The sequence below is a fragment of the Akebia trifoliata genome, chromosome 4 (genome assembly GCF_017979445.1).
Source record: "Akebia trifoliata isolate Shusen 1 chromosome 4, ASM1797944v1, whole genome shotgun sequence".
Taxonomy (NCBI): domain Eukaryota; kingdom Viridiplantae; phylum Streptophyta; class Magnoliopsida; order Ranunculales; family Lardizabalaceae; genus Akebia; species Akebia trifoliata.
In genome coordinates this window covers 6,432,831-6,456,825 of record NC_141378.1, presented here as the reverse complement: position 1 = coordinate 6,456,825, position 23,995 = coordinate 6,432,831, and the positions used below count along the sequence as shown (strand labels likewise).

The 23,995-nt window shown below is 34.9% G+C and overlaps 3 protein-coding genes across 3 annotated transcripts; 2 read left to right on the top strand and 1 right to left on the bottom strand.

Annotated features, from left to right (window-relative positions):
- Positions 1-2,514: 2,514 nt before the first annotated feature.
- Positions 2,515-5,360, bottom strand: LOC147403346 (uncharacterized). Its single transcript, XM_086438895.1, has 3 exons — positions 4,515-5,360; positions 2,916-3,088; positions 2,515-2,819 (listed from the first exon to the last, which is right to left on the bottom strand). The coding sequence occupies exons 1-3, from the start codon at positions 5,319-5,321 to the stop codon at positions 2,696-2,698; spliced, it is 1,104 nt and encodes a 367-aa protein (XP_086295021.1). The 5' UTR covers positions 5,322-5,360; the 3' UTR covers positions 2,515-2,695.
- A 6,506-nt stretch (positions 5,361-11,866) lies between these two features.
- On the top strand, positions 11,867-16,544 carry LOC147403345 (hypothetical protein At1g04090-like). The gene is made up of 2 exons (XM_086438892.1): positions 11,867-12,313; positions 14,035-16,544. Exons 1-2 carry the CDS (start codon positions 12,211-12,213, stop codon positions 15,636-15,638), a joined length of 1,707 nt encoding a protein of 568 aa, XP_086295018.1. The 5' UTR covers positions 11,867-12,210; the 3' UTR covers positions 15,639-16,544.
- A 593-nt stretch (positions 16,545-17,137) lies between these two features.
- Positions 17,138-23,825, top strand: LOC147403344 (cytochrome oxidase complex assembly protein). Its single transcript, XM_086438894.1, has 4 exons — positions 17,138-17,381; positions 18,591-18,725; positions 22,991-23,178; positions 23,425-23,825. The coding sequence occupies exons 1-4, from the start codon at positions 17,302-17,304 to the stop codon at positions 23,607-23,609; spliced, it is 588 nt and encodes a 195-aa protein (XP_086295020.1). The 5' UTR covers positions 17,138-17,301; the 3' UTR covers positions 23,610-23,825.
- The last annotated feature ends 170 nt before the right edge of the window (positions 23,826-23,995 follow it).

Sequence of the window (23,995 nt, the reverse complement as noted above, 5' to 3'; positions counted from 1 at the left end):
CCCCTCAACATCAAAATTAACTATTACATGAGAAATGGGTTCGTCGAAGATGCAAGAAAGCTCTTCGATGAAATGCCCAATAGAAATTCTGTGACATGGAATTCCATGATTCGAGGGTACTTTTTGAATGGTGAATTCAATCAAGCTGTCCACTTATTTGATCGAATGATTCATCGTGATCTCTTCTCGTATAACACCATGATTTCTGGATTGATGCAGTACGGTGACACTAATGGAGCTAAGCAAATCTTTAACCAAATGCCATTGAAGGATGTTGTTTCTTGGAATTCGATGATTGCGGGTTACATCCATAATTCGTTAATGTGTGAAGCTCTTTTGTTTTTTGATCGAATGCCTGCACGAAATGTGATCTCTTGGAACTTAGTGATGTCAGGGCTTGTGAGTCTTGGGTCTTTTGATCTTGCGGAACGATTCTTTAGAGAAATGCCGAAGAGGGATGTTGCGTCGTGGACTATTATGATATCGGGTCTTGCAAGCATAGGTCGGATTGTTGAGGCTCGTGGACTGTTTGAAAAGATGCCTGTAAGGGATATTCGAGCGTGGAATACAATGTTGATTGGATATATAGAAAATCAGAGAATAGAAATTGCGGAAGTTTTGTTTTTGAAAATGCAAGAGAGGGATTCGGATTCTTGGAACGAATTGATAAATGGGTTGGTGGGTAGTCAACGAATAATTGATGCACTAAAGCTTTACAATGAAATGCCTCACAAGAGCACACAATCATGGAATTCGATCTTGTTAGGATTGTTCAGAAGTGGGTTCACTTTAGAAGCTCATGCATTTTTCGAGAAAAGCCCATTTAATGACATTGTTTCATGGACAAATATGATTATTGGGTATTTTGAATTGGGCGAGGTAGGAGTGGCGATTAAACTTTTTGAATTGATGAGTGATCGAGATGGGACTGTATGGAATGCTACAATATTCGGATTAGGTGAAAATGATAATGGTGAGGAAGGTTTAAAACTGTTTATGAGGATGAAAGAGGAAGGAAGTCCATCCGCTGATGAAGCTACATTTACTAGTGTTCTAACTATATGTTCAATCTTGCCGTCCTTGGATTTTGGAAAACAAGGCCATGGGCAGATAATCAAGACAGGTTTCGATAATTTTACTGCGGTTTCTAATACAATCATCACTATGTATGCTAGGTGTGGAAGCATGAGTTCTGCTTTGTTGGGATTCTTATCCATGCCATCTCACGACGTTGTTTCTTGGAATTCTATAATTTGTGGATTTGCTCACCATGGAAATGGTATGGAAGCTTTAGAAATGTTTAAAAAGATGAGATCAAATGGTGTTAAACTCGATCAGATAACCTTCATTGGTGTTCTATCGGCTTGTAGTCATTCGGGCTTGATAGAAGAAGGTCGATGCTACTTTAACTTCATGAAGTACAAGTGTTTTATTCAGCCATCATGTGAGCATTATACTTGCATGGTTGATTTGTTTGGGAGATTTGGCTTCATCGATGAGGCTATGAGTTTTATAATTGGAATGAGAGAAGATGGAGTCGAAGTCAGTGCAAGTGTATGGGGAGCTTTGCTTGGAGCGTGTAGAACACATAGAAATGTCGAAGTGGGTGTGGTAGTGGCGGAGAAGGTTTTGGAGATAGAGCCTTATAATAGTGGTGTGTATTTGATCTTGGCTGAGATATATATGAGTGGTGGAAGAAGAAAAGACGCAGAGAAGATTTTGGTTCGAATGAAGGAAAGAGGAGTGAAGAAGCAACCAGGATGTAGTTGGATTGAGGTGAACAACAATGTGAATGTTTTTCTTGCAGGGGATGGTTCACACCCCAAGTTTAATCGAATTCATTTTATTCTAGAATTGTTGATTATGGAAATGGAAATTGGTTTCTTGTAAACGACACTGTTTCATTTCAGATTTTAGGTAACGTGTGCAGATGTATCTGAAGGGCTTATTTGTAATTTAAAATATTAAATAAAGATTAATTTTGAAGATTACATAGTAAAAAAGGACATTTTTGTAACTTTAAAAATTAACTCAATGTGATTTTAGGGTCATACGATTACAATTTTCTTGGTTATTGACCAAAATGACCCTGCTTATATTGACTTTAAATGCTAAGGTGAGGGCATTTTTGAAATCCAAATTTGTGTATCAAACAACTTCTATTCCGCCCTCTCTCATTATAATAGTAAAGAAATAGACGCAAATACACAATATGAAAAATTATTTTGTGTTGTGTGGTCTTCCACGGCATACAACTTGAAATAGAATGCATTTTCAGAGATCAATACTTATTTTAAAGTGAACACTTTTTCCAACTTGTTTGATTGCAGCTAAGATGAACAAGTATCCCTTTGAGGACGGTTGGGTTGTTTGAAAGGACCAAATCCATCCCCAAGATGGAACAAATACATTTTTGGCAAAGTTGAGGCCGTTGTCAGTGATGATATTTGGCCAATAATATACTTGATATGTTGTGTGTTTCAGATGCAAAAATAGCAATCAACACAGCCATCATTTCAGAATGTTTCCAACTATTTTTTTCACATTATCAGCAATGTTTGAATCCATCCAACATGAATCAGAAAACTCAAGAAAATTAAAATATATAGTAGTAACTTAAAACATTGTATTTCAAAATTCTTAGTAGTTGAATCATAGAGCATTAACACCTTTAACCAAAGTGGCTAATCAGAGTCTAAGAGCTTGCAGAAGTCATGGCTCCGTGGAAAACTGGCATGTTAACAGGTTCTTGTGGAGGGCTTTCTTCCTCCTCATCCTCGGTTTCCCAAAGGAAACTAGCATAAGCGGCAAGAACGTGGCTGTCAACAAGAAAGTCAAGTTACAGATTTGGATGCTTTAAGTACGTAGACATGTATTTTTCAATAAAGGTAAATTGATTTCGAAAACATACTGACCTATCTTCAGGAGCGAATTGAACTGCCCGTTCGAAATAATTAGAAGCTAGTTCATGGTCATGATGGAGTTCCCACACTATTTTAGCGTATTGTGACAAGATTTCACCGTCTCCAGGGCCCTCTAGTACAGCACGTGAGTAGTATTCTTCGGCTCCCTGAAGGTCTCCCTTGGACTTTTAAGGAAAACATGGAAGTACAAATAGTGAGAAAAGAGAAAGGAGGGAAAAAAAAAAAACTCAACTTTGATCAAATTAACTACATTAGAATCTATTATGCAACAATGATGGATTAGCCTATTGATTGCCAGATGGGAACTACATGTGGAGAGGCTAGGTGTATGAAAAGGATATTAAAAAAAAATGCGTTCTTTCCTACCCCGTCCTCTGACACGAATCTAGTGGGGTTGGGGTGCATTATTTGATTGGTAACACCGATAAGATCTCTCGAGGAAAATTTGAACCGATTAGAATCTGTTTATTATCCTTTTAAACATTTTCTTGGTGTCATCTAATGGAATACTATAACTTTTGGTATAGGAGATCTCTATAGAGGATGAAGCCCATCGAATAGGTTTCCTCCAAACCCATACTCTTGACACTTATGACGTAGAGACATCAAGTAAATCTTCCCCTGTTGCCCACCCTGAAATTTGTAATCCTCCTTCATACCAATCTTAATTTGTACCGTAGTAGTCTCATTGCTTCTTCGTTTGCTGTTTCCATGCTTGTAAGGTGTGATAGTGTCTTGAAGGTGCTGGCTAAGAGGGATCTCTCTACAACTAAGCAAATTTCCTTCCCATTTCATATAAGATGGTTTTGTCAATCACCATAAAAGATATATAGCAAAAGTTCCGACACATCACTAAGAGATATTTTGTGAAAGGAAAGATCAATTGCAACCCATACCCATCGACTCATCAATCTGGACAACTTCCTAAATGGGCTGCAACCTTCTAAATGACCGACCGACTCATTCAAAGCGCCACATGCTTCACACTAACAATTAAAGTATGACTAGTGATAATCTGACTACCCACATGGCAAACTCAATCGACCACCTGACGTGACAAGTTCGGGAACCATAGATATGTGCTCCTCGGGATACACGCTTCCCTCGAGATACACTTTTATGGGAAGTGCAGCCCTGTATCCCGAGGAGCGCAGATCTACGGTTCCGACTTGTCATATCAAGGTAGGCGATTGAGTTTGCCACGTGGGGTAGTCAGATTATCACGATTCTTAAAGTATTCTTAACTTACCTGACCTTTTCCAATGATAACTACTTAATCATAAGGTTAAGTAAGTAAAACAAACATTCTAGAAATAAATAAGCATTTCAGTTCTATTCTTTCATCCTCAAAGGACCCTCTTTCAAATACCTTACGTGTGCTCCACCAATTCATCAATCTTAACCATCTGATGAATTGGTGGTCCACCAATTCAAGATCCAATTGTCCATATTGAGTCCATATGGGTTCCATTACACATGTTTCATAGTTCATACTCTTATTACAATTAGAGAATTGAAACACATAAATAACTAAAACTAAAAAAAAAAAATGCAGAGGAACAGATAAATTACTGGATGAATGGTTCTCACCTCATAAAGAAACTGAGCATAATTTCTTAGAAACAGAGGGTTGGAAGGATTTTGTTCAACCAGTTTCTTATAATGCTCTTCCATGTTCGATCCATCCCGACCACCCTCATTAAACTCCCCCCGAATAAAATCACCACCACCATTACCCCCATCACCACCACCACCAAAACCCTCATCAATCCCAAGTCCTCTAGCAAGAAAAAGTGGTGGACTCCTCGGTCGGCCTTCTTCTTGGACACCCAAATTACTCGATTCCTCCTCTATCAACCCCATGTTCTTCCCAAAACTAAATCCACCACTACCACCCCCACCACCACTTAATTCCATTATATTCTTCCCAATTGTCACAGAACTCTGTAACAACCCATCTTCTTCTTCTTCATCATCGTAATCATCTTCTTCTTCACACCCATCATTCGAATTATATATCGAAAAAGACGGAATTGTCTGCAACATTGAACTATTGGGTTTTCGATAAGATCTCAATGGTTTCGAATTATGAAATTCTTCGATTAGGCCTTCTAAGTTTCCATCTGATCGGGCTCTTCGGAAGCCAGTTGAGCTAATACTACTGGATTCTCGATCCAAATCGGAAAACCCGGAAATGGATTGAGTGATGGGAGATGAATTACAAGAGAAAGAACTAAAATTAGGTTGCCCACCATGAAAAAATGAGATTTTTTTGAGATGGTGATCAGAGATTGATAATGGGTTTTTGTTGTTGGTATCAAAATCTTTATTGGGACTATCCGAGAAAGATGGGAGGAGGGATCCAAGAACTGGGGTTGATGAGCTTCTAAGCAACATTTTTCTAAGCTCTAATGGCTGTGTGAGTGTCAGATTATCAGAACTCAGATACTATTTATCACCGCTTTTTGTGAAACCGCCAATTTCAAGTGTGATTGGATCCAAATATCCATTTGGTTAATTTATTGGATCGGGTCATTGAATCACAAACATCTTGATTCAAAACCGATCCAATAACAATTATTCCCCAAGGCAACATTTGTAGTGCAAATCATTTGCAATGTACCCGCAATCCAATACTAATCTATTTAAATATTATTATATTAATCAAATTTTTTTATTCAAATAACAATATTCTAATTGAAATTAAAATTAAAATATAAAAAGAACGTGAAATCTTTATTTATACCTTCTCTTTATGTGAACATCTATTCATTTTTTACAATCATATTCTATTTCAACAATAAATAAATGTTTCATATTATAATTTTCTTCTTAAAATTTGATTTGCTCAAAAAATCTATTTATATTTAAAAATAATTTCCTATTTTATATGGAATCAACCAGTATATCTAATTAAATTAGTATTTTAAATTTTGTAAAAAACAAATTGTTGAATGATACCGACTTGGTGTCAAGGAGTCTGCTCCTTCTTTGATCTTAAGTTCAAATTCCACTATCCATAAAAAATCTTGATGGTCGTGTGTAGTTTAACATGTAATGGGCAAAACCTGGGTACGGGGTGTAGGGACTAATCTGGTGTGCGTAAACTGACCCGGCTACCCTTCGTTATCAAAAAAAAAATTGAACGAAATTTGAATAAAATTAATTTAGTTAATTGAGCATCTATTTTTCTGAATTTTATATTTTATAAAATAAATAATAATTATAATATTTTTAATAGGAGTTAATCATTCCAAACAATTGAACCAGAGTCCGACCCGGTTGTACCTTGCAATTTGCAAAGGAGGCTACACATAAGGATGGGGACTTGTGGAATCTCACGTGTGACAGCTAATATCTTTCTCACGATGCATGTGTTTGATTCACATAAAAAATCTGGAGCTAATGATAATGTCAGACACATTAAATGCAGATATTCCTCCAAATTTCTATCAATATTAGAGATAACTCCGATGTTTTCAAACTATTGACATACCTTTAGATCTCAAATGCCATATCTTCACCCTTTAGTTAAAATCAATTATTTTTGGTTGACAAAATCTGTCTCTTCAACTTCTAAGGTAAAATATTTAATCTCATCTTTAAACTTGATCTCATCTTCAAGCCATCAAGTTTAGCGTCTTGTAAATTTTTTTACGTAAAAAATTCATGTTTCTACTCCTTTACAAATTCTACTTTACTATGTACTAACTATCCAAGTGTTGGTGAATTAGTCAAGGCCACGCGTCAAAAAGTGAAAGTCTAGATACCTTGATTCCAAAAAAAAGAAAAAAAAACAAAATTATACCTTTTATTCTTGAGATTTGAGGGTTGAATATAGGATGTTAATGTTGAAATGGTAAAAAAAAAAGAAAGTAAAGTTAAAGTTTTTGGAGAAAATAAAGTGCACTTTTTGGATAAAAGTTGAACCATGAAAACATTAAAATAAGAAAAATTACTTAAAAGACCCTAATAGAGGGATTTTATTCTATATAATTCATAAGTTTTTGTCGATCTCCTAATTGTCCATTTTGTAAACTTTTCTTCTTGACAATCCCTAGACCTCATCTCACTTGTTAAAAGTCTTTGAAATATCCAAACTACCATTTTCTCATCTTCTTTTCACATAGTTATATTTTCCAACGATAATTACGATCATTTCGAATGATCTTTAATCATGAATGAATGAATGGAGAATGATAGTCTCTTACTTTTGAACATTTAGATGCATTTTTTTTTTTATGTTTCATTTAAAAAAATGAATAACGAGGTTGAGATTCAATTTTTTTATTTATGATCAAGACATAACTTTTTATTTACAGTTATGATTTATGCATGTTGGGTATTACGATGAGATTTACCCTGTATCAAATTCAAAATAACAAAAAAAATTATGATTCACATTTATAGCGTCGGGTTTGCCACTTTTTTATTGTCTAAGTCACCGTTTAATTACTATCGAGTTTAATTATTTTTTTCATATGAAAATATTGTTGAACACAACAGTACTTAAATAAAAAAAAAAGTGATGAACTTTACACTAAGACCCTACTTAATACAAAGCAAATCATTTGCAAATATAAATGATTTGTTGGAATCTAATTTATAGTTGTTTGGTTACATTCTAAAATTATTTGCATGAACCTCTTAAGTCCTTCTTAAATTTTAGAAAATAGTTTGCAGCCCATAAAGTGCTGCAAATCATTTGCAGTGCAAATGATTTACATGGTACCAAACATGATCTAAGTGGTGAGTTTGACACTAAGTAATTAATGTAGAACTACGCACAAAAAAGTGATGAATTCGACACTAAGTAATTAAATATTGAATTAAATAATAAAAAGTGGTGAACTTAAAACAAAGTGGTGAGTTCAATAATAAAAATGTTGAACTAGACAATAAAAAGTGGTGAACTAATGTTGTAATGAGGATTATATTTTTTAATTTTTTTTAATCCATTTTTCTAACTTTGATATTTGACAAATCTACTCGAAATACCCAAAATACATAAATCATAGTTGCAAATCAAAAGTTACAATGTAACTTTTATAAATTATAAAAAAATAAATAAAAAATACGTCTAGATGTTCAAAATTAAAAGAATATCATTCTTCATTCATTCGTCATTCATAATCAAAGATCATTGAAAATGATTAATAATCATAAAAATTTATTACCATCGAAAAACTTAAATATGCAAAGAAGACAAGAAAATGGTAATTTGGGTATTTGAATGATATTATACACGTGAGATGAGATCTAGGGATTATTAATGAATAAAAAATTTACTAAATGGACTATTAACAGACCGTCCAAAATTTAATGACTATTTAAAAAATTCCCCTCCATCAAGGTCCTTTAAGTAATTTTCCCTTAAAATAATTTATATCAGTCTTAAGGGTAGAAGGCCTAGGTCAGAGGAGCATGATTGAAAACAAATATGGATGGATCAAATAATTGAAATTAGACACTATTGGCTTTCAAATCTATGGTACAGATCCTAAATTATTCGATCCGAATGGATTGAATTCCGAATCTTGTCCGATCCATGGACAGTTGTTAGTGGAAGAAACGAAAAAGCATATAAAAAGCCAAAGCGCGAAATAGACATGTATGGTTGTAGACCAATCACACACGATACCCTACGTGGACTAATCGTGTGGTCGGTAAAGAACTTGTTCTCTCTATTTTCTTCCTCTTTTTAAACACCACGTGTTCCTTACTTCCTCAAAAGGCTGGATGACTAAAATATCTCCTTTTTAATATCTCATTAAATTATAACTAATGTGACATATGTTGAGGTGTGGTAGGTGGGTTTCAATTTCAATCAAATCTGAACTCTATTATTAGGTTGTGCCACATGTCATCGTTTGATCCTCAGATGGTCACATTATGGGGTCCATCGGGAATCTATAAGAAAAAATCTTCCCATTTCAATGGCATATTAAAATTTCAGTAATAAAAACCGGAATCTCACTCGACCCACCCACCCATGTGTTCTCCGAGTCAATTCAACTCAGTTCGAGCAACTCAACTCAATATATGTATATGCACGTTAAATCCCAATATTTATTTTAGTTATATGTTTTTTTACAGCATATAACTCGGTCATATTTCATATCTGACTCAGACAAATTTTCCAACTTGCCAAATTCAAGAGACGACCAACACACCAAGGTTCAAATGAGTCGTACTAGTAAACTCAAAATGTTTATAGTTGACTCGGCAAGTTTAGAAAGGTAGACCTGCATGAAGAATGTCTTGTAGTGTCAAGTTGTTGACTGTTGATGACTCACAAACCACACGAAAATATGGAACCGACCAATGAATGTGCTTATGAAGAAAATGCGTGCAGCCAAAACGCGTTTGGTTACTTCGACATTCTCCAGTTTAGTCAAATATTGCACCACGAGTCCAATTAAATCTAGAAGATGACTAGTCAATTGGCCATCATTTAGAAAATGTGTTATATTGCAAGTAGGGTGGTAATCTTAGCACGATACTCAAACACAACTTGAAAATAACACAAAATTAATAGGTTCAGATCAAGTCTAGATTTGGATTGTAACAATGTCAACCCATCTAATATGATTATTAAATGGATTGGGTTCGGATTAGGGTTAAGGGCATTAACCTACTTAACCCATTTTGACTTTTTTGATTTTTTATCATTAATTTATAATTTTAAATATATAAACAATTATTTAAGAATTTTTTTTTTTTAAGTTACCCATTTATTTTACAATAACTTTTTTATAATACATTTAAAAAAAAAAAAATTTTGAGGTTAAAACTATAAAAGATAACTGTGCGGTTGGAATTTGGTAAATAGTTATGATGGATTCAATCACATTGATCAGAAGTTGCTCCTAGCACTTCCCTTCTCGCGGCGGCGTGGTATCTGTCGAAATCACTCTGACATTCAAGTTAGAGAAGCAGAGAAATAGACTCCAAAAATCGGTTAAATTTTGATCCCTCAAAAAGATCCCTCTCAATAGTACTTACTGTGTTATTTATCCCCTCTAGCTATCCATAGGATTTTTCCCTCTGTAAGCTATAATCATGGGATATCTACCGACCCTATGGAGTTGTTTGCCTAATCAAAATCTCTTGGATTGATCATACTAAACTACATAGATCTTCTTCGGGATTTGTCAAATTGACGTGTGCGTGTCAACCTTATAGTTATTCTATGATCCAATTTGTCCAGCTTGGCTGACTTGGGTTTGCTTAGTACTATGCTGTCCTGCCAATCAGATTAGGGAGGTCTCTGCTTTGACCTGCCCTTCTTACAGGGTAGCGCCTGATACCATTTAAGCGGTTATAAAAGATAACAAATAATAAAATTGTTAAAAATAAATAGAAGAAAGAAGTCATTTATAAGTTTTGGGAAGTTTCTTTGCACAGTCAATGTGATAGTAACATTTTAGTTAAAAATTGATTCCCTAGGCATTTGTGATTAGTTCAAATAATTTAATTTCCTTGCAAAAGTTTGACTACTTTTATAAAGATTAAATATAAGAAAACGATTATTTTTGAAAAAAAAATCAAAACTAGCAATAATTGATATATTTATCTGATAAATTTATTTTATATATAAAACTTAAAATTGATTTGGACATCGAAGTAATTTTTATGCACTCACAAAAATTAGTTCAAAAGTTAAAAAAGACAAATAAGCAAGCAATCTTACCCACATCGATAATAATTAAAAACCCTAAGGCCCAAACAAATTACTGTGCGTGCCATTACTTTACAAGATGATGTAAAAATAAAAGTTAGTGTATTTTGCTTTCCGATTACTTTGATGCCTTTCTTTGGGCACATGTTACTTTAATGGTGACGAATAAAATTATAATATATAGTAAGAAATTTTTAATAAATTAAAAAATAAAATGGGTGGTTAGGCGTACTAAACAAAGTTTCATCATCATAAAATAAGATTCAAATTTTATCTGATTTGTTTTGTCTTAGTTTGATTAGGAATAAGCGCCAAATGAATTGCGATAGAGACTTTATTTAGATATTAATCGCTCAAAGTTTTGCTGAATATTTGAGATTCCCATTCCCTCTATAATTTCTAGTTTATAAATACACTCCACGACCACGGTCTACATTGAAAGATTAATAAAAAGGACTTAAATACCTTCATCTTCGATCAATAGCAAAACAAAAAAACCTTAATTTTTAGAGATTCTATTGCCACACCAACTTTTACTAATTCACTGGAGAAATTGTAGACATTTGGGGTGCTCCAAGTAAAAGTTGGTGTGGTAATAAAAGTTTTTTCCTTTAGAAATCGCATGGTCCTAGGATGCACTATTTTTAGCTCATTCAACTTTCCACCTTCAACAACAAAGCTTTATTCCGAAGAATGCCTAAACAGATCATATTCCTTCACATCACTTCGTCCATATCAAATCATCTATCTATATATTAAAAGTGAATTTCCATAGGCAATCACAAAATTGAAGATGCTAAGAAAATACATTTACCATATAAGTTGTAGATGAGTGGTTATGGGGAGAAAATTAAGAGAGCTAGTATTGGACCTCGAGTTCTAATTGTTACACTTCAATTAAAATTAATGACTAAAATAAGTAAAAGGTGGGTTGTTTATAAAAACTCTTTTTTTTTTTTGAAATCTCAATTTGTTAGATTTAGGATTTTATGAGTCCAATCCTTATTATAAACAATTGTTGAAGTTGGTTTGAATGGGTTATCATGCTTGTAATATTGACGTAATAACTTCAACTAAACTATTGAAATGTTTGAATGGTGTTTAATTAGGGTTTTTTATTTGAGGTGGCCTTTAGGACATTGTGAATTAGTCTTCGATAACAGAACCGGGTCAAGGGGTATGTACACAAGTCGGTCAAATTTGATTTTTTTTTTTTGCTTCTTTCTTTTTCTTTCGTTTTTGTCAGAGAAATATGAGAGAAGCCAATGAGAGATGAAGCAAACCTCCAAAAAGAAACTAACATAACCAACCTCTCTCTCTCTCTCTCCTTCCCTTTACTCCACCTCTGTTGAAGAAAGCACACCCTTCTCTCTCTAAGCTTGCAAACCCAGAGAGAGAGAGAGAGAGAGAGAGATTTTATTTTTCCTCTTTACTCATTCAGATCTCCATTAAATTCAGTTGGGTATTATGGAATCCAGAGAAAATTGTAAGATGCAACAAATCTCAGAGACCCAACACCAAAAGTTTGAAGATTTGGGTCCTTTTGGAGGGTTTTGATTCATACACACACATAGAGAAAGAAAGAGAAGGGGGAGCTCGGAGAAGATGTTTGGATGCAAGTGTTTCTATTGGAACAGAGAGTATGATGTTTTTGAGCCCCAACTAGAGCCCTTTTCGCTGCCATCGCCGCTTCCACAATGGCCTAAAGGTTTGAATTTGAAAAAAAAGTTTCAATTTTTTTCTAAGGTTGTGTTGAATTATTGTTTTGCTTTTGGTTCTTTTTCTGGGTTAATTTTGCGTTCTGCAATGATGGATGTTTTTGTGTCTTTGTGAACATGTTGGCTGTGAAATTTATAGAAATTATGGTTGTGGTTTTTTTTTTTTTTGGTTGATGGATGTGGAGATGATGGGATTTCTGAATTTGGGGGTAGGATCAATTTTATGAGGATGAATGTGTTCTTGAATCGTTGGGTATGATTATCATAGTGAAATTTTTGTGATATTATTTGATTTGTTGCTTGAAGATGTTTCCATTCGTGGTGTTGCGAATGTGTTTTACGAGGTGTAGTTGTTGCTTATGTGCAGAAGCAGATTTTAGATTGTTCTTTCTCCTTCTTTTTTGTGCATTTTTTTTTTCTTTTTTGATGCAAACTAACATGCCAAGTGGGTTCTCTTTTCTGTTGGGTTTTGTGTAGAAGGCGATGATTTAGTTTGGCTTTCTAGTATTTGTTGATTGTTTCTTTCTTTTTTGATTTTTTTAATGTACCTTTGATGATATTTTCTTCGCTCGTGCTTTGGAATTGTAAACTAATGTAAATGTATCACTCCAATCTATCAATTCTGACCTCTTGATTAGAGGACACCAACACTTGGATGGTTCATAGCCCAAAATTTATGAGAATTGGATGATTTTATCCCTCCAATGCACAGTTATGTGATGGGAAGGAAACAGAGTTTTGTACTTAGATAGTTGTGAAATTTGGTGTAGTCTCAATTATTTGTTTTGGGTCCGTTCATTCGGTTCACTCTTTTGGTTTTGCAGTTGGTAAATAAAGTCGTGATAAATAGTTTATAAAAGATTATATTAGGCTGATTAGAATCATAATCTAATTAAGCAAACTTTTAGACCTTTACAAGATGTGTTTCGGTCAATTGAATCTTATTAAGGAATGAGGTTGATAGACCAAGCCAATAGAATCTATTAAGCTTATTAGATATCTTTGTTCAGGAACATAATGATTAAATGAGTTTCAAGAATTGTGGGACTTTTTGTGCTTCTATTTGGAATGGCCTAACTGTGAAACTTTCAGTTTGTAGTTTGAAACCCTCTCCAAATCAGATGACAATGCTCCAATATACTGAATTTATTTTTTTTTGATCACTAACCACCTATTTTATATTTCTGATAAAATTTGAACTTTTGCTCGATTAATTTTCATTTTTCTTTGTTTTTACGAAAGAAAGAATAATTCAACATTCATGTGATAAATAACTTGACTTTATTTTCTTTTTCTTTCCAAATTTTATACCTTGTTCTGATCGCATTTGTATCTTTCCTGGATAATAATTTCTTGGAAATTGTGATCACGCCATTATTATGATTTTTAAGCTGTGACAATCCAAAATGTGATCTTTAATGACAGAAACATTTAGACTAATATGGGATTGAAGGTATGGCTATCTCATTTAACTTGCTTTCTTTTTAGAAATTGCAATTGTAGCAGTCATATGGCATCAACACTTGAGTTTTTAATGGATTTTTCTACAAAAGGTCCTCGCTTCTTGAGATTGCTTCGCCTTTTATTGCTGCATGGCTTTGATATGTAATGCTGGGATCCCATGATTCTGGCTTGGAGTGCTTATGAATCGAGTGTATGAAATATTACAAGTTAACTGGTCAATCTAAATGATTCTATATTATCTTATCAGGCCAAGGCTTTGCTACTGGATCAATATGTCTAGGAGAACTTGAAGTTCTCAAGATCACCAAGTTTGAGAGTATTTGGAGCTGGAATCCATTAAATAAAAAGACAAAAGGTGTTACATTCTATAAACCCCTCGGAGTACCAGATGGTTTTTTCAGCCTTGGTCACTATAGCCAATCAAATGACCAACCTTTACATGGTTTTGTTCTTGTGGCAAGAAATGTCGGTGCACCCAACGTAGAAACCGGTCATAATTCTCTTATTCTGAAATACTCACCGGCTCTTATAAAACCTCTTGAATATACTCTAGTTTCGAGTGCCAACGACTGGACTAAGGACAATCGTGATGGATCTGGGTACTTTTGGCTACCCCAACCACCCGAGGGTTACAAACCCATGGGCTATGTGGTCACTAACAAGCCAGATAAACCTTCCCTTGAAGAAGTGAGATGTGTCCGAGCTGATCTTACGGAGACCTGCGAAGCCTATAGTATGATAATTGGCACGGATTCAAAGTTCTCTACATTCCCTTTTCGGGTTTGGAACACAAGACCTTGTCATCGGGGGATGATGGGTAAAGGCGTATCTGTCGGGACATTCTTCTGCAGTAGCTATGAGAATCTTGGAGATGAGCTCAACATTGCATGCTTGAAGAATCTCGATCCCACTTTACATGCAATGCCGAATCTCAACCAGATCCATGCACTTATAAAGCATTATGGACCCACTGTTTTTTTCCATCCCGACGACATTTACTTGCCTTCATCCGTCCCATGGTTTTTCAAAAACGGGGCTATGTTGCATAAAAAAGGTGAGGATCTTGGTTCAGCCATTGATACTAAAGGCTCAAATCTTCCTATTGGCGGGACAAACGATGGGGAGTACTGGATAGACTTGCCTAACGATGAACGTAGGAATTCTGTTATGCAAGGCAACATAGAGAGTGCCGAACTCTATATTCATGTGAAACCAGCCCTAGGAGGGACGTTCACTGATATTGCAATGTGGGTCTTTTGCCCCTTCAATGGACCGGCCACTGTTAAGGTTGGAATGAAGAATATCTCACTAAACAAGATTGGGGAACATGTCAGCGATTGGGAACACTTCACACTCCGACTTAGCAACTTCACTGGGGAGCTTTGCAGTATATATTTCTCGCAACACAGCGGTGGTGAATGGGTGGATGCATGTAAGTTGGAGTTCATCGAAGGGAACAAGGCAGTGGTGTATTCATCGAAAAGTGGTCACGCAAGCTTCCCACACCCTGGGAACTATCTCCAAGGATCACATGGGGTAGGGATAAGGAACGATGCTGCTCGGAGCAACTTTTATGTGGATTCGAGCCTGAACTATGAAATAGTTGCGGCTGAGTATCTTGGAGATGGAAATGTTATTGAGCCATGTTGGTTGCAGTATATGAGAGAATGGGGACCGACCATTGTTTATGATTCGAGGTCTGAATTGGAAAAGATAATCAATTGTTTGCCATCGTTTATCAGATTTTCGGTGGAGAATTTTTTCAATAAGTTTCCCAATGAGTTGTATGGCGAGGAAGGGCCCACTGGACCAAAAGAGAAGAACAATTGGGTTGGAGACGAAAGATGTTAAGTTGGTTAGCTCTCATGCCCATATCCTCATTTGATGGTTCTGTTTTTCCATATACGTAACACCCAGAGAGAAGAATTAGACACTCAATTTAGTTCTGTTGTGAAAATAGAACATTTTTGTTTCATGTTAAGCTTATGGTAGTGTGAGATCAGCTTCTTTTTCTGCAAAATTTGTCAAGACAGGTTATTATTGAAACTCATGCGTATACACATTATTGTGAACGGCAAAATTTCGAAGATCTTCTGTATTGATGGTTTAAAAAGCTAATGAACAAGAACGACTGCATCGATGGTGAACCATGGTTTGCTTATGCTTGATATGGTCTTAAAACATTTGGTTTGGAAGATAATAGAGCATCAACTTAACTATCAGTGGGCTCATCGCCTTTCATTGCCGCCATGGACAGAGCAAGTGACCTTTTAAGTCTGGTGCCTACCTCGTCATAAAGAAATTCAAGCTCTTCTCAGGTTCAATTCACAAAGTATCCATCACGTGGAGATAGTCGAACATTGCCGATTACAATATGAGTTCTTTTTGTTCTGTCTAGTAGATTATTCTTGTTCCCTTCCAAGGGGTGTAAGTTTGAACTATTGTACATATCTTAAATTTTCCCTAAATTTCATTTGAGAAATCTTAAATTTTTGGTTTGGATTCATTAAAAAACTAAACACTCTATCATATGAGATTTACTGCAAACTAAGTGTCATGAATTTATGAAAAAAAAAATTCTTTTGAAAAAAGAAGAAGAAAGAAGATAAATCATATTAATTATAACACCTTAATTAATGAATTATAAACACCAAATATAGTTCAAAAAAAAAGAAGAAGGAATAAATGGAGAATGGAGCAGTTGCAATGGCAATCCTAACCAAGCTCATGAGTTTAAAAGCTTTTCTCATTAGAAATGCAAATCAAAGAGGCTCTTGAGAAGAATAAAGGGAAAGGATGCAACCAGTAAAAAATAGAATGGTTATCTACACCCCAAACATTATATTTAATTGGATGACTTAGGCATACCCTTCCCGTTTTGGTGAATATTTGACTTACCCATGTTTTCAAATTGATGACATGCTTCCTTGACCTTTGTCTTCTCTTAAAGACTAATAAAAAATGACCTTAAATGCCCTCATATTCAACTTGTAAAGAAAAAACCCTTGATTTTTCTTCTCAAATTGGACATCTACAACTTCTTGGGTAACATTTTTATTCCACTCTCCAATCTTTAGATTCCATCTACTTCAACCTTGAAAAAGAAAAGCAGTAGAAAATAGCATATTTTTCAACCTTTTGATTCTATCTACTAAAACAAGATAAAATTTTTGAAGTAGAAGACATGAATTCTCGACAGAAAAATCAAGGATTCTCTACAAGGGATTAATACCAGGTTGGAGGTTGAAGAGCTTGAAAATGGTTAGTTTTAGGAAGAAAAATGTTTTTGTTTCTTTGTTTGTATGTTTATGAAGAAAAGGGCATTTAGATCATTTTTCATTTGCCTATCAAAGAAGACCGCGGTCAAGAGGAGAGGTATCTCAAATGTTCACCAAAAATCATATTTAATTTCCTTGTTAGGTCTGTTATTAAAAATAGTCGGGGTGGCAATAAAACCCCTCTTATAAAAAGTAGTTCTGAAGTGCACAACATACCACAGAGTGAAGGAGGCAGTATGCTGGGAAGAAGATTGATGTTGGGAAGAAGATTGATGTCAACCCATCTAAAATCCACCCAAAGAGACCCGTTTTCAAGGTAAAATCTCAATCAAAACCCTCTCATAATCACTTTTTTAGATCCAATATGCGATTTTTTCATCCATGAATGTCTGAAAACTAATCCCATTAAGCTGTCTCGCCAAAATCTCTCTTTTCCTATTAAGGCAGTGTTTTCTTCACTAATATATATATATATATATATATGGGTAGCGTTCAAGGGCAAACTTTTTAGCAAACTTTTTGGCAAAACATTTTTCAAAACATGGGTTAGAGGTTTTGGAATGGGCTGATTTTTGGTGAGGATGATCTCTACGGTGAGCAGATCATCCTCACCAAAAATCAGCCCATTCCAAAACTTCTAACCCATGTTTACCAGTTGAAAAATCGTAGACCGTCCATTTTTTGTAAACTATTTTTGATGGTGTTAGAAGTTTTGGAATGAGCTGATTTTTGGTGAGGATGATCTCCTCACCGTAGAGATCATCCTCACCAAAAATCAGCCCATTCCAAAACTTCTAACTCTTGTTTTGAAAAATATTTTGCCAAAAAGTTTGCCATTGAACGCCCCCCTATATATATATATATATATTTATTTTTTTTTTAAAAAAATTGAAGAATAAAGAACAATAAAGGATCAGATAATTGAAATCCGTAATACCCATTTGGGAAATTGTTAGGGGAAGTCGACATCTAGATGGTCTCCACCATACCCATTTGTGGTGTTTCTGTTTATGCTAAATTATCTTCTGAAATGAAATAAAAAGAAGAAAAAAACTGTTTTTTAATTGAAATTCTGAGTACCCATTTTGTTTAATTGATAAGAAGTTGAGTCCAATGATTTTGAGTGGCTATCACTTCTTTCAGTTTTTCCACCATACCCATCTGTGGCATGGTTTTAAAACTCGTTTTGAGGTCTCGTCCATGAACAAGAGCAAGCTGTCTCGGACGAGTTGTCCGATTTGTGCGAGATGTCTCATTCAACAATGAAACAATGGATAGTGTTTTCAAATAAGATCATGGTTTGAGATGACTTGTCAATCCGTCTCGTTGGTGGATGAGTTATCTCTGTCTTGGACGAGATTTAAAACCATGATTTGTGGTGTTTCTGTTTATGCTATATTATCTACTGAAATGAAATAAAAGTAGAAAAAATCTGTTTTTTTATTGAAATTCTGAGTGCCAATCTTTTGTTAATTGAAAAGAGAAGTTGAATCCTATGATTTTGAGTGACAATCACTTCTTTCAGTTTTTCCACGTCGATCGAGGAAGGAAAGAGCAAGAATTTTGGTCGGAAGGCGGTGTTGTTCTTGTTGCTTGGTCTCACAGGTGGTTTTGCTTTGAGTGCTCTTGATGAGCTTGTGCTTTATCAGAGCTGTAGCAGGTGTGTTGTTATTTGTATGTGTATATATGTGTGTATGTGCTGAAGAAATTTTAAATTTTGGACCTTGGTTGATAAATGGGTAGCTGAAATTTATGTTCCCAATTGATGAAGATATGTGTCTCCTTACGATTTGTTGGTTAACTTACACGTTGAAATGTTATGAGTTGTGAGGCTTCTTCTTCGTTGTGGTAGTTGATGTAGATGGAAGAACAAATAAAATTACCTTAATTGCTTGGCAAGTAAGAGTTGAATCCAGAGGGTGTGTAAAACTCCAAAGTTCAAGAGAAATCAAAGGTTTAGTTTCTAAAGAATTTAAAATCGATTTTGAAGGTTGATTTGAGTTTCAAACTAAAAAATACAAAATTAAAAGGTTTTGGAAAACATGGATTAAAACATTAGAGAAGATGAATCCACTAAGAACAATTAGATCTAAGTAATTAACCACAATCTACTTCAATTCCTCTCTTATCTCAATCCAAGTAGCAAGCAAATGCACATGGATCGGAAGATATATCATTGAGGAGCAACAAAGAATTAAAAGCCATGAATCCTCCTTTAGATTACTCAACTCTCAATGACTAGATATCTAGGTTAAGCATGGATTAACTTGAACTTATCTAAGATTAATCCATCTTAGTTAAGCATAACTAGTAAGGAAAGATTAAGCAAAAAAACTAAAGGAAGAAACAATTTAAAACTATTAAAACATTTGAAAGGAAATTGAAATAATTTGAAACTAATTAAAAAGACATTCTTGCTCTTGGCTTCATCAACCTCTCTAATGGAGGGAATTAGCCACTTGTCATATCAAGATCAAGAAGATAAGAAATAAGAGACAAATAAGAAAAATGGTCTTCATAGATGATGCAACTTCAAATATACTATCTCTCTTTCAAGAGTTACCGAAATTTAAAGGGAATTGGGGAAGAAGAAGACCTAATCTAACATACTCTAATTTACAAAAGAATTACAATGTGTGGGATCTCCCAAACTAAGGTCCAAGGGGTCTATTTATAGGCTTCTGCAGAACATTCAAGAGTGGTACTCATGTGAGCTCATCCAGTGTGATCATCAACTCATGAAAAGCAATCAGGAAGAGCAGGTGACCCATTGCTGATTCACCAGCCGCGCCACCGAAAAGCAAGGCTGCGCCAGGGGGCTTCTGGCCTGGATTCTCTTCATCTTTTGACAACTCACTCCTTTTGATGCGTTGAGGGTAATGGAAGTCATAATTGTGCACTCTGGGTCCTTAGATGGATTGAATTGGCTTTGAGACACCAACAAAATAACTTGTACATAATTAGGCTCTTTTAATTACACAAAAAAGTATACCAAAATGTCATGATTTAGCAATTATTCTGTGTAAGGCATGGAATTGAGCTCGAACATGATTTTCAATGTAAAACCTTGAGTTCTGCAGATAAAAAAGTAGATTAGTGCCTACAAACTACATGAATAAATGTGAACATTTGGGTATTTATCACTTCACTAAATGGATTTGGTGATTCTTCAAGATTTACGCGAAACTTTGCTTTCAAGTCATTACTATTTTAAAATGGTAGCACTTCATGCTTGAATATTGTAGTTCAACATAGAGAATCGGTGCAAAGGGTTTGTCTTAGTAGAAAGATTACCCACATGGTTGACCTTCTTGGCATAAACCAAAATTGGTTCTATGATATTCTTGATCTTCCCATGATTTCATACTTATTGCAGTTCTATATGTCCCCTTATTCTTATATTTAGGTACTAGGATACTTTTGCTCCATTCATCCGACATCATTTTAGTCTTCGAAATATTATTAAAGAACTTAGTTATCTAGGAAAATCAAATGCTTACCGTGCATTTCCATCTGAATACCATATTTTTCTTACAGCCCTGCCCATCTTCATCTTCGTTGGCATTATTTTCACTTTTGATTCCCTAATTCTACGAAATTTTGTGTGCTTTCTAGTTTCCATGTGTTTCCTCCTATTCCTAAGCTTCATAGCTGGTTTAATTTAATAATTTTTTGGAAGTAACACCACCACTTTTCCTTGATTTCTTCATCTTTATACCAATACTCTCTTAGCTTCACCTTGAATACGCCTAACAAGTTCTAAACCTTTATTTTTCTAATTCATCCAAGCTTGATTTAGAGAAAGGAAAAAAGTGTTATGCCCTTGAATTAGTATCCTTATACTTCTCCCTTAAGTGGTCATTTTCTTCATCTGTAATATTAGATGGAAACATTGTGGGATTTGTAAAGAATCAAATGTAGGAAAGTTCATAAAAGTTTCATTAATGAAAGTCCAAAAAACTGGACAAAAAGCTACTTTTTTTGTGGACTACTGCAGTAGAGAAATCTTGGAGCACTTCTGTGATAGATCTGTGTAGGGATTTTATAAAACCTTGCTCCAAAAAAAGTACGAGGCACAATGGATAATTAGGCTTTCAATGACTAATGGGGACTTACAAGGGAAAATAGTGGCACTACAAGAACAATCCATGTGGGGTTCTCAAGGTTCAATTTTGATTTGGTTGACAATAATGCCTTTATTTATGGTCTTAAAATATGAGTCTGTTAAATGTCTTCAATGATAACTTGCAAGACAGTCTAAATCATGAACAACTCTACAAGGAGGTTTATAAATTAACATTTTTCTACACCCATAAGCATTAAACATGGACATATTTTGATGCAGAGTTCCTACTTGGCAATCTACAAGAAACAATTACTTTTCATTGATGCACCCATCTTTTGTTGTATTCTATTGTGTTTCCTTGACAGTCTTTTAAGAAGTTAGCCATCGAGTATTTGCTATTTTCATTTTTCAACCATTGTTTGAAGGAGAGTGGTACTCATAGTATGATAAATGTACAGATTGAATCTAAGGTGGAATAAAAATGTCGGTTGAAATTTAGCACTATAAAATGTTTTGTGTGTGTGTGCATTAAATGTTGGCATTTTCATCACAAGCCTTCCATTTGCACCTGCGGCTTTCTTTTAGTTTACTTTCTTTGAGTGATTTATTAAGGTAGTTTGTCATTAACAAATTTATAGGAGCATAGGAACGTAAGTCTTCTTGCAACTTTTTGTGTGGATTCCTTTTAACCAATCATGTCATTGGACTCCTTTCCTCTCACTAACATCTAAATACCAGCCAAGCGGTGATAGGCTTTGGATTCAGAGAAATTTTGTCCAGCCTCCCTACATTTATAAGAGTGAGGATACATAGTTCATATAATTTATTCCAATGATATTAAAGGAATTTTTAAGCTGAATGAGCACTTCAAAAGAATCATTGAAAACTTAAAAACAACAAGGATCCTTGAAAAGAACAATTGTGTATCTTCAATTAGGTTCTAGGCATAGAGGTATCTAGATCTAGAAGGATCTAAAAGCATGAGACGACGTAGATAACTGGGTTGGGTGCCCAGTATGGAAGTGGGACCCACGCTGACTCTTAGTTTCTATATCAGGAAGAATCTAAAAGCATGAGACCCACGCAGACTCATTTGGCCTTCAATCAAAATCTAACGAATCATCATCATCTACACTTGCCTCTTCTCCTTTGTCATACAATTAATTCTGGGTTCTAAACATGCAAGCTTCGTGCTAACGATGCACATCTAAATTGGGAGTTCTGATTATAGCTTTATAGTTCCTTCTCCAAAAAGCTTTATTTCCCTATATTGCGTCTTCGTACCTGTTGGATGTCTCCTTTTTGATTTGGGATTTGATTATTCTTGTATTAATCATGGAAGATCTCCATTTATTCACACATGATCTCCACCTAGTGTCTACATCATTGATGAGGAAGCTTCTTATTCAATTTTCTTCCCCATATTGTGTCCATTGTATGTTATTATCTTACCCCTTCATTCTATTCACCCAATCCTCAAATGATCAATCTTTCCTAAACTATTAGGTGAATAAATTGGAAATTCAACCCACTCCACTTGCATCTCTATTATTTTCACCTGGTCCCTTCTTTATGCTCTTCTTCCTCACAAACCCTATGTTCAACTCAACAAACAAATCAAGTATAAGAGAAACCATTTACTTGCTGGTTACTAGGGATAATCAGGGCCAAATGCAATGGTTCGTACTTCATAATTTATAGGACAAACCTAATAATCAATAATGCTTTAGTGGAAGTACATTATTATTTTTCAAAAGTTACCATTTTTGTTGAATCTAGTAATCTTGTTTTATAAATAACTAATCACATTTATGGGTTGTACTCTAATCATCTTCCCTATTTTCCTGAATTTCTTTCAGTAAGGCCATGGAAAAAGCAAGTCAGAACCAGGAAATTATAGATGCTCTAGGTGAGCCAATTGTGAGGGGTCCATGGTACAATGCATCCGTTGCCATCGCTCACAAGAGGCGCTCCGTATCTTGCACATTTCCTATGTCTGGACCACGAGGAACCGGTATTTTTCATTTGAGGGCTGTTCGTAATGGAGGTTTGTTCTGAATATTATTAGCATTTTATCAAATGCAAGTTTTAATTCTTTTTTTTTTACTTTGTGACTTAAGACATCCTGACCATGGTTCAAAGCTTCATGCTAAATAAGGATCTTAACTTTGTATATCTCACATAATTTAACTTCATTATAACTTTTATTTCCTGTTAAATCTTGGATTTAAGAAACCTTTGACCCCGATACTTGATTGTTTTAGTGATTGGTGTATTTGGTTTCCTTTTATAGATGACAGTTGGTTACGGCCTCGAGATTGGGACATCTTAATCATGGATGCCGTCCTTCATGTTCCTGCAAATGAAGATAAGAATCAGACATTTCGGATAAATCTCTCAGACAGCACCGCACCCATCGTAGCTCCTCCTTGTATGGAATGCATATCACAAAAATCAGGTAGCCCAGAGAAAAATTGAAAAACCATATTATTTATCATATCTACTTGGGAAAATTTTTGTTACATTTTACTCTTACTTTTGATTTTGTTACGAAGAATTTCGGTATGAGTAAGAAATTTACCATTCTTTTAGGCTAGGCCTAGCCTTAAAGTTTTCAAGAAATAAATTCTGTAAAATTTTGAATTTTGTAGAATTTGGAAACATTATTGTCACCATTTTCCTTTTCCATCTCAACCGTTTATTGTAGGGCTGTCAGTGGATCGGATCTGGCCTGGAATCCAATAAATTTGAATATGGATCAAGGATTTGGGTTTCGATAAGGTTCTGATTAGATAACCTATTGGATCGGTTATATATTTTGTGTAAAGGGTCGAGTTCCGATGACTCGTGCAGAATGACTTGTG

Coding starts and splice junctions, on each gene's coding strand:
- LOC147403346 (XM_086438895.1), bottom strand. CDS start 5,321: ATGTTGCTTAGAAGCTCATCAACCCCAGTTCTTGGATCCCTCCTCCCA. Junction 3,089..4,514: donor ATGCTCAGTTTCTTTATGAG/GTGAGAACCATT, acceptor TTTCCTTAAAAG/TCCAAGGGAGACCTTCAGGG. Junction 2,820..2,915: donor CAATTCGCTCCTGAAGATAG/GTCAGTATGTTT, acceptor TCTTGTTGACAG/CCACGTTCTTGCCGCTTATG.
- LOC147403345 (XM_086438892.1), top strand. CDS start 12,211: ATGTTTGGATGCAAGTGTTTCTATTGGAACAGAGAGTATGATGTTTTT. Junction 12,314..14,034: donor GCTTCCACAATGGCCTAAAG/GTTTGAATTTGA, acceptor TTATCTTATCAG/GCCAAGGCTTTGCTACTGGA.
- LOC147403344 (XM_086438894.1), top strand. CDS start 17,302: ATGCTGGGAAGAAGATTGATGTTGGGAAGAAGATTGATGTCAACCCAT. Junction 17,382..18,590: donor CAAAGAGACCCGTTTTCAAG/GTAAAATCTCAA, acceptor CACTTCTTTCAG/TTTTTCCACGTCGATCGAGG. Junction 23,179..23,424: donor GAGGGCTGTTCGTAATGGAG/GTTTGTTCTGAA, acceptor TTCCTTTTATAG/ATGACAGTTGGTTACGGCCT.